Source organism: Miscanthus floridulus, chromosome 5 (genome assembly GCF_019320115.1).
Source record: "Miscanthus floridulus cultivar M001 chromosome 5, ASM1932011v1, whole genome shotgun sequence".
Taxonomy (NCBI): Eukaryota; Viridiplantae; Streptophyta; class Magnoliopsida; order Poales; family Poaceae; genus Miscanthus; species Miscanthus floridulus.
In genome coordinates this window covers 135,465,800-135,476,080 of record NC_089584.1, presented here as the reverse complement: position 1 = coordinate 135,476,080, position 10,281 = coordinate 135,465,800, and the positions used below count along the sequence as shown (strand labels likewise).

General features: G+C 51.1%; 1 protein-coding gene across 2 annotated transcripts; it reads left to right on the top strand.

The window, feature by feature from the left end:
• Positions 1-404: 404 nt before the first annotated feature.
• LOC136453734 (uncharacterized) lies at positions 405-1,909 on the top strand. Of its 2 annotated transcripts, none has more exons than XM_066454291.1 (3): positions 405-667; positions 940-1,374; positions 1,521-1,909. In XM_066454291.1, the coding sequence occupies exons 2-3, from the start codon at positions 1,045-1,047 to the stop codon at positions 1,677-1,679; spliced, it is 489 nt and encodes a 162-aa protein (XP_066310388.1). In that variant the 5' UTR covers positions 405-667; positions 940-1,044; the 3' UTR covers positions 1,680-1,909. The 2 variants fall into 2 exon arrangements, with proteins under 2 accessions (XP_066310388.1, XP_066310387.1); XM_066454290.1 differs by having other exon boundaries at positions 801-1,374.
• Positions 1,910-10,281: the final 8,372 nt, after the last annotated feature.

Sequence of the window (10,281 nt, the reverse complement as noted above, 5' to 3'; positions counted from 1 at the left end):
CTTTCCACGAGCTGCTTTTCCTGCGTCGCCCCTGCCGGCCGGCCATTCCACTCCTTTCGCTTTCGTTGCGCTTTGCCGTCAGCTCATACAACTACAGACTACTACTCCACCGTCCCCCCTTTGATGAATCATTTCCTACCTCCCTCCTCGGCTATACGGACACTAGTCTTTATAGGCGGATCATGTGGTCTGCTGCTACAGAGTGCGTGCATGAGAGTGGGGACGAGGACGGCTGGGGAGCCACTCCTTGGAGGTGCTCCAACATGATTCTGGGATTATTTTTTGTACCAGTCTTGCAGCCTTGCCATCGCATCAACTGTTGAAGACGAGTGTGGCAGCCTTTCTCGCGGCACTCTTTTTGTTCCTCCGAGACTTTCTTCTCTCTCTCCCTCTCGCTGCCTCCACATTGCCACCACCAGATCAGCTGAGATCTCACTTTCGACTCAGCTCAGTCACTGGCTTTAAGTAGAGAGGCAGCCGAGCTGGACCTCTTCTTGTAGGTTCCTCTTGGCATTTGGCGTTCGCCACTGGCCTTTCGTGATCCCAGTCCCATCCCCATGAGCACAGCCAAAGCATACATAGAGTTATAGGCCGTGGATCGCTAGCTCTTTCTTGCCTTCTTCAGTTCAGAGAGGACCGCTAAAGCCTCGCTGCGAGAACCCTGAAGGTATGTACATGCTCTGTTTTGTATGTCTGCAATAATGAACGTAAATCTGGATCCTGGATGGGTGGTATCATAGTCTTTCACAGGTCCTCTTTCTGATGTTCCAGTTTTTTTTTCTCTTCTGATGATGTTTTAGGGTGAATGGTTCGAATGAGTTTTAACATGTGATCCATGATTCTTTGAGACTCCATTGATCGCAAAAAGAAGTCAAGCATTCAGTTGCTGGCCATGGAGCAGAAACCATGCCGCGCAACTGACACTGGCTATTTCTTCAGCAAGTAAGGTTACGCGACAAAGTGAAAGTTACACGGCCTTCTGGGAGATCGACGCGACGCCTGATCGCAAATAAACGAAGCCGTGAGCGCCAAGATCACTCAGACATGAGCGGGATCGGGCAAAGGTCGTCGCGGCCGCGGCCAGGGGACCCCGCGTCCACGCCGTCAGAGCCAGCCGCCGCGGTTGCCGCGACCGCGGACGCGCGGGGCGAGGCGTCCACGCTCAGGGACTTCGGCACGTCCATGGACGCCATCTCCTTCGGGTTCGCGGCCACGGCCATCCTCATCTCGCTCTTCCTCCTCATGGCCATCTTCGAGCACCTCATCAAGCCCCGGGCCTTCCCGTCAGACTCCCCCGACGGCAGGCGGCCGCACGCTGCTGTCCGCCACCGGCATGGCCGCCGCTCGCCCGGCAAGCTCCGGGGCCCGCCCATGGTAAGATCAGCCAAGCTTGCTTGGCAATCACCCGTTGTCGCGTACCATGCATTGTGGATTTGCGGTGCATGTTACTTGCTGGGAGGGACTGCGATACGATACCCACTGGCACTGGGTGTAATCTTGGCATGCTTTCTCTTTTTCAGGTGGAGGCGGTGCTGCAGGCGGCGGACCTGTCGGTGCTGATGCCGGGGCAGCGGTACCCGACGTACCTGGCGCAGCCGGCGCCGCTGCCGCCGTCGTGCTCCAGGGAAGGTGTGCATTGGCCGCCGCACGACCACCACAACTCGTACATGCCACCCTGATCTCATCCTCCACGACCACGAGAGCGTGTTTCGACGCACACAACACATGCTGTGTCCACCGTACGACGTACTCGTTCGTTGCGCTGTACTATAGTGGAGAGGTTGTAAATGCAGGTGATCGCGAATCCGATATGGACGTCCTGTCCTTGCTGTGCCTGCATTCTGTTCGTTTCTTTGGTGTACGGCTGATGATGTTTTATTATGAGAGAAAAATAATATATCATGGCTGATAAGCATGGCTGACATGATCATGAACATGGTGTCCATGTGCACTGTGCCACTGTCCTCTCAGATGTCGAATTCGCCAAAGTCCAGGCGCAACCGTCCAGGTTAACCGGCAATCAGGCTGAGAATATGCAGCTGTTCGATCGCTAACAGCTTAACAGTGGTCACTACCGGAGGCGGGCAAAGGCCGATATACACTCGGTAGGCGCTCGGTAAACAATTTATCGGCAAAGACCTCTTTGCCGAGTGTCGTGACACTCGGCAAAGAAAAGTGGCCGTGATGGCGAGCGCCACCGTGACGTCGGCTTTGCCGAGTGTCAAGGTCAAGCACTCGGCAAAGGTACCTGCTTTGCCAAGCGCCGTTGACTTAGACACTCGGCAAATGTGGCCACTTTGCCGAGTGTCGCCGACAAGACACTCGGCAAAGTGGCGACCTTTGTCGAGTGCCTAGCCCGTAGCACTCGACAAACTTATGATATTTGCCAAGTGCAATGCTCATTGCACTCGGCAAAAGCATGTTCCTAGTTAGTTCTCAGATGGTCACTTTGTCGAGTGTCATGGCCATTACACTCGACAAAGTGACTGAGAACAGCCTTTTTATTTTTTTTACATCTCATCCAAACAAACAGAAGATATATATAACAAACATCACCAATATCACATATATATCATCAACATCACATATATATCACCAACACCACATATATATCACAAACGTCACATGTCTCATAATATATCACAAATAAGTTCACAAGCAATCCAAGTGCTCCATCATCGTCAACCACAATTGCAAATAGAAGTATCATTAACAACCACAAGTATCATCGTCGATTTCGTGAAGAGGCCGACTTCGGTTTGCAAGCATCGTACGTGACAACTTGCGCGAAACCTCCTCCATTTTTTATCACAACCAACACATACGATATCTTGACATCTTGACAAGTTTCATGATTTTTGGACTTCGTTTGCTTTTTATAGAATTTAAAAACAACTCGACCGCAAGTTCGTGGTCATGTTTCGTGAACAAGATGTTCGAAATTGGTGGTCTGATCCTGGATACAGCCTCACATTATACTAAATAACATGAACATTATTTTTCCATTCATTTTTTTAGTATTCGAATGACTAGCAGTTATAATTTGAATTATCCAAGAAAATTCAATTAAATGAAATAAATTAAAGAAATATAGAAAAAGTCCGAGAAATGTGCCACATTGGAACATGGAGTACCAGGTATTGTCTGAGGACTGTAGAAAAAGTTTGGAGGTCAAAAGTGAAAAAAATATGGTTTGCCGAGTGTCAGGAGAAGACACTCGACAAAGAATTAACGGCGGCTGTCAGCCATTAACGGCGGCGGTCCTTTGTCGAGTGTTATTGCTTGACACTTGGCAAAACTGGTCTTTACCGAGTGTTCGGCACTCGGCAAACCACCTTTTTGCCGAGTGCCATTTGTTTGTCGAGTGCTTTCTATATGGCACTCGGCAAATAGCATCTTTACCGAGTACCCGATAAAAAACACTCGGCAAAGTCTGGGACACTTGGCAAAGAAGCCGTCTCCGGTAGTGGGTAGAGCAATACTGGTCATCGAGAGGATGGTCCAGTAAACTCCATTGCACATCCTTATGACATGCAACCAGTCGCTAGCTTGCTTATTATCCGTGTTTCGAATCACCGACTACTAAATTTATGATTTGCGCGTCTGGTTCGGATGGTGTGCTCGAAGGACACAAGAATTTATTCTGGTTCGGGCAGAATGTCCCTACATCCAGTGTGCTGCTGCTCATGTTACCAGCACTGGTTTGTTGTAGGGGTTATAAATGGGCGAGAGAGGGAGCATGTCTCAAGTCTCTGGTGAAAGGGTCGAACGGAGTTGAGTCTCGTTGAGCTCATTCTGCCGTTCAGCATGCCCTTCATTGAGCGTCTTGCTTCCCCTTTTATAGATGAAGGGGAAGGCATATGTTACACGAGAGAGAGAGAAAAGCGAGGAGGAAGAAGGTCTCCGGGGTCGCGACACCCTTCATCTCCTTTACGCGGGTCCTGCCAGTCCTGTAGATGATGACGGGGATGGCTCCGCATCACGACCCTGTTCATCACTAGTGCTATACGCGGGCGTTGTTAGCCGGTCGTGGCGCTCCATTTCATCCTTAGGGCGGCATGGTTAGCAGATACCCCCGTCGAAAGTCGTACGGGGATTAGGTAGCATAGCGCCGGCACGCCCGACACTGTTGACGATGTGAGTCCTCAGGTATGGTCCGTCGTGGTCACGGGTCACGTCAAGACACAACTACTCCCTTTCTGGTGTTAGAAGTTTAACCCTAGATTCGTACTCTTAGACCCATAATGGTTGGAGGTGGTACGGACCCCTGCCCGGCGAGGTGGAATCCCCTTCGAGGGGTCTGGCGAGGCGAAGTTCGCGCCCAAGGGGTCGGGTGAGACGAAGCCTACGCCCTTGGGGTCAGACATGACAGAGCCCACATCCTCGGGGTCAGACATGATGGAGCCTACGCCCGAGGGGTCTAGCGAGACAGAGCCCGCACCCTCAGCATCGGGCGAGACGGAGCCCGTACCTTCGGGGTCGAGCGAAACCAAAATACGCTCTTGACCATCCGGGCGAGTTTGCATTTGTGGCCATCAGCTTCCTTCTTTCAGGTATCCCTAATACTGATACCCAACAGTAACCCCCGAGCTTATAGAGGAGTAGGATACTCCTAAGGTTTTTTCAGACCGAACGATTCTGAGGGTCTTGATCTCCCTTTGCGGACCATGTGATGTCTTGGTAGGGTTGCGATTCCTTTCCGTCGTGTTCGGACTCTTCGAGAGCATATGGCTGTGGGATTCGGGGGTTGAAAAACATCCCTCTTGATTCTGATCCCTCCCTAGGATCCGATCGATCTGCCATTGTCATACGACCTCGTATTCGGTCTCCTACCAACTTCCCCCAAGCCCCTACGTGTAGCAAGGGTTTGGTCGAGGGGTCAGCTCATCTTGTGGTCGTCCTCCCTCAAGCATTTTTTCGATAAAATGGAGGAGCTAAGCCGTGCCATGTTTCCCTTGATGGACGAATCATGGTGCTTGGTGAGCTATTAACGGGCTAGTTACAGTGGGGCCTAGCTTTCTATTCACGAGGGTCCGGCATGGGTCAGCTGGTGACTGACTTCAGATTCCTAGCGGCCAATCCATATAGTTCTTGGATCCGTTCAACCAGTCCTAAGGGCTCGTTGCCTTTCTTCGAAGAAAAACCATGGACCGTGCTCTGACCAAGACCCAAACATGGACCGAGATGCCCATGATGCTTGTGCGTCTGGGTACCGGCCTCTAGCGAGCCCATCCCTTACCACCCCTCACTCTAAAGATGCCCTAAAGAGGTTGTGAACCCATCGGTGGGCCAACCTTCGAACTCCTGGGCCTTAATGGGTCTTGGGAGCATTTTCAACTCCTTATTCCTTCTTACCTATAGTGGTTTTCGGCCCATTAAGGGGGTGAACCGCTGTCCGATGCACCCTTCGAGGAGCACCCGGTTACTCCGAGGCCGAGCTAGAAGAGATCGAGGAATCGGTGGCCCCCTGGCACAGGACCTATCTATCAAGATTTAGGATGAGGTCATCCTCCCAAGGGGTTAGTTAATTAGGCCAGGTGGCGAACTTGTAATAAGTAGACAAGTTTTTAATTTTTGTTATGGCCAAACAAACTTTTGGTTCTTCTCCCTTTTTATGTATAAAAAGGTTAATGCATTTCGACCCTTTCCTTATTTAAGGCTATAAAGCTCGGGGTGCGGACGAAAAAACTCTGATCATGCTGGTGAGCAAAAACGTTGTAGCTGTTGGAATGTAGGTTTCTTGCGATCTGACCAGTTTTACTCAACGTTTGTTGTCGCGGCCCTTGCTTCTAGATCTCAACATAAGAGAGGATCAAACGTAGAGAATATTTTTGGGTTGATATACTCCTATCAGCCCTCAAGTGAGGCCCGACCCCTTGTCATTGTTGGGGTCGGGTGTCACTGAAGATCGAGGTGACAAATAGTGAAACCGATAAGAAAAAATGTTTTCATATTTCAGAAACATCATTCTTAATTTCCACAAGTATATGCATAGGCTAGGGGTAAAAGCGACGTAGTTGTTCGATGTTCCAGGCGTTGATGAAGACTTTGCCATCGATGGTCTTAAGCTTGTAGGTGCTCGATCGGAGCACCTCCGCGATGATGTATGGTCCCTCCCACGACGGAGAGGGCTTGTGGCAATTCTTGTTGCTCTAGACGAGGCGGAGCACCAAGTCTCCGACGTTGAAGGCCCAACCTCGCACCTGATGGCCATGGTACCGGTGCAACGCTTGCTAGTACTTGGCCAAGCGGAGGAGGGCAACGTTGCACGCTTCATCGAGCTGATCCATGGCGTCCTCGAGGTATGCCTCAACTCCCTGCTCATCGTACGCCCTAACCCTCGGTGCTCAGTAGTCAAGGTCAGTTGGGAGGACCACCTCAGAACCATAGACCATGAATAAAGGTGTGTAGTCGGTGGCCTGGCCGACGGTCGTCCTCAAGCTCTAGAGTACCATGTGAAGCTCTGCAACCCATTGTCCATCGAATTTGTTTAGTCGGTTGAAGATCCTAGGATTAAGGCCTTGCAAGACCAAGTCATTCGCGCGCTCAACCTACCTATTCGTGCGGGGGTGCACCACAGCGGCCCAATCAACGTGGATGTGGTAGTCATCACAAAATCGGAGGAATTTTTTTTGGTGAACTGTGCGTCGTTGTCTGTGATGATGGAGTTTGGGACTCCAAAGCGGTGGACGATGTCGAGAAAAAAAATTGCATGGCTTGCTCGGATTTAATCACGGAGATCAACCAAGGCTCTATCCATTTTGTGAACTTGTCTAGGCAACAAGCAAGTGCATGTAGCCTTCGGATGCTCTTTTAAGGGGTCCGACTAGATCAAGCCCCTAGACCATGAACGGCCCGTGATAGGGATCGTCTAGAGCGCTTGGGCGGCAGGTGGGTTTGACGAGCGTAGTACTGACACCCTCCGTAGGTGCGCACAATTTGCTCAGCATCGGCCACCATGGTTGGCCAGTACAAGCCCTGTCGGAACGTGTTTCCGACCAAGGTTCAGGGTGCAGCTTGATGTCCGTAGACCCTACCATGGATGTCCTTCAATGGTAGCCTCCCTTGTTCGATGGGGAAGCAACACTGTAGGATCTTGGTGTGGCTTCGCTTATAGAGCTCCCCCTTAATAATGAGAAGGACTTGGCGCGGCAGGCGATTCGTCGGGCCTCCATTTTGTCCATTTTGTCCCCCTTAATAATCGAGGTAAGGTGTCCTCCAGTTAGCTAGAGGGTCAGGCTTTGCCATTGGATCTTCGTCGATCTCCATGACTTCGGGGTCAGAAGGAGCCAACGGTCGATCAACCCTAGAGCTAGGGCAGGTGGGCCATCATTGGTTTGTTCCCGTTTCTCGTAGCGGACTGAGGGCTTATACTGATCGTTGGTGAAGACACCCATTGGCATTAGCTCTTGGCCAGACGCCATTTTTGCTAGCGTGTCGACCGCCTCATTGAGCCGCCTCGGGATGTGGTTGAGTTTGAGGCCATCGAATTTGTCCTCCAGCTAGCAGACTTCTTGAAAGTATGCAGCATCCTAGTGCTATGGAACCTTGACTCCTTCATGACTTGATCATTGACTAGCTATGAGTCGCCTCAGATGTCAAGCCATCGGATGCCCAACTCGATGGCGATGCGTAGGCCATTGATGAGCTCCTCATATTTGGCCACATTGTTGGAGTCAGGGAAGTGAATGCGAACCATGTACCTCATGCGCACCCCGTGGGGTGAAACAAAGACCAGTCCCACACCAGTGCCTTTCTTCATTAGCGATCCATCGAAGTACATTGTCCAGTACTCTTGGTCGATGACTGCTGGTGACATCTGGATCTCGGTCAATTCTGCAATGAAATTGGCTAGCGCTTGGGACTTGATGGCCATCCAAGGGGCATATAAAATGCCTTGGCCCATCAGCTCAAGTTCCCACTTCGTGATTCTTCCTGTGGCATCCCAGTTTTGGACAACTTCACCGAGAGGGAAGGATGCCACGACCGTCGCTGGGTGTGACTCGAAGTAGTGACACAACTTCCTCCTGGCGATCAGGATGGTGTACAAGAGCTTCTGGATTTGGGGGTAGCGAGTCTTGGAATCAGACAAGACTTTGGTAACAATGTATATAGGACGCTGCACCTTGAGGGCGTGTCCCTCTTCTTCCCGTTCTACCACTAGGGCGGCGCTGACCACTTGTGTGGTGGCCGCAATGTAAAGCAGGAGTGGTTCGCCATCGATCGGTGGGACCAAAATCGAGGCTTTCATCAGGATTTCCTTGACCTTTGTCAAGTGCCACCTGAGCCTTAGGCATCCACGCAAATCGGTCAATTTTCTTCAGAAGCCGGTATAGGGGGAGGTCTTGTTCACTGAGGCATGAGATAAAATGGCTAAGCGCGATGAGGCACCCCATAACTCGTTGTACTCCCTTTAGATTTTGAATCAGGCCCATCTTCATGATGGCCGAGATCTTCTCTGGGTTGGCTTCGATGCCACGCTCGGAGATGATTAACCCAAGCAGCATACCCATCGGGACCCCAAAAACGCATTTCTTAGGGTTGAGTTTGATGTCGTTTGCTCAGAGTTTCATGAAGGTTTGCTCTAGGTCTACTACGAGCCAGTTAGCCTGTTTGGACTTGACCATGATGTCATCTACGTAAGCCTCAATGGTTCATCCGATGAGGTCCCCGAAACACTTGAGCATACAACGCTGGTATGTAGCCCCTACGTTTTTTAGACTGAACGACATCATGACATATCAGAATGATCCGAATGGCATGATAAAAGAAGTCACAAGCTGGTCGAATTCTTTCATCATGATCTGATGGTACCTAGAGTATGCATCAAAGAAGCAGAGGATTTCACACCTCGAGGTCGAGTTGACTACTTGATCTATACGTGGCAAAGGAAACGGATCCTTTGGACACGCGTTGTTGAGACTCATGTAGTCAACATACATTCTCCATTTCCTATTATTTTTCATACGAGGATGAGATTACCTAACCACTCGGGATGATACACTTCCTTGATGAATCCGTCCACCAAAAGCTTCATGATCTCCTTGCCGATGGCCCTGTGCTTGTCCTCATCAAAGCGACATAGGTGCTGCTTTACCAACTTGGAGCCTGGCCTAATCTTCAAGGCATGCTCGGCGACTTCCCTCAGAATGCATGGCATGTCCAAGGATTTCAGCGCGAAGATATCTCTGTTGGCGCGGAGGAAGTCGACGAGCGTGCTTTCCTATTCAAAGGAAAGTGTGGTGCCAATACACACCACTTTGTCCTCAGAGTTGCTGGGGTCTATGAGGACCTCCTTGACACCCTCCATGGGCTCAAAAGATCTAGTTGACCGCTTGGAGTCGGGTTCTTCCTCGGCGGTCCCCTCCTTGATGACCGCGAGCTCCTCGAAGACGATAATCATCGAGCCATGCTCACAACACTCAACTTCACACTCATAAGCGTGCTAGAAGGAGGTGCTGACGGTGATGACCCCATGTGGGCCTGGCATCTTGAGCTTCAAGTAAGTGTAGTTCTGGACACCCATGAACTTTGCATAGCACGGTCGTCCTAGGATGTCATCGAAGGTGAGGGTCTTCATCCTATAGTTGGCTGGATCGTCAAAGGTGATGGGTAGGTCAATCTACCCAAGCGGTACGGCTTGTTTCCTTGGCACGACACCATGGAAAGGTGCCCCGATCAGTTGAACACGCAATCGGTCAATGCCCATGGCATCAAGCGTCTCAACGTACATGATGTTGACGCCGCTGCCTCCATGCATCAGCACCTTGGTGAGCTGCTTTGTGTTGATGATCAAGTCAACCATGAGTGGGTACCTTCCTAGCTACGGGACATTCTCTAGGTGGTCGGATCGGTCAAAGGTGATGGCAGACTCCGACCACCGGAGGAAAGATGGGTGGTCAGATCGACCGTAGGCCGCCGCCCCACCGAAGATCACGAGGCAGCCATCTAGCGTCGGAAAGCCACCATCCTTCCCCTCAGCGTCGTCTACCATTGGCTCAAGCTTCTTCCTCTGGTCCCCTTTTTTGGAGCCGCCGGACAGGAAACGCTTCATGAGGGCGTAGTCCTTGTACTTGTGCTTGATGGAGAATGCATGGTTCGGGCATGGCCCCTCGAGTAGATTCTCGAAGTGGTTGATAGCACCCTTGGCGGGTGCCCAGCCGCATTTCTACTCGACAATGGCCACAAGCGAGCCCCTATGTCACTGCTTGTTCTTCTTCTTGTTCAAGCGGTTGGAGGCGCCCTCGCTGACGTCCTTGTGTCGCTTCGCTTTGCCCTTGG

Coding starts and splice junctions, on each gene's coding strand:
- LOC136453734 (XM_066454291.1), top strand. CDS start 1,045: ATGAGCGGGATCGGGCAAAGGTCGTCGCGGCCGCGGCCAGGGGACCCC. Junction 1,375..1,520: donor AGCTCCGGGGCCCGCCCATG/GTAAGATCAGCC, acceptor TCTCTTTTTCAG/GTGGAGGCGGTGCTGCAGGC.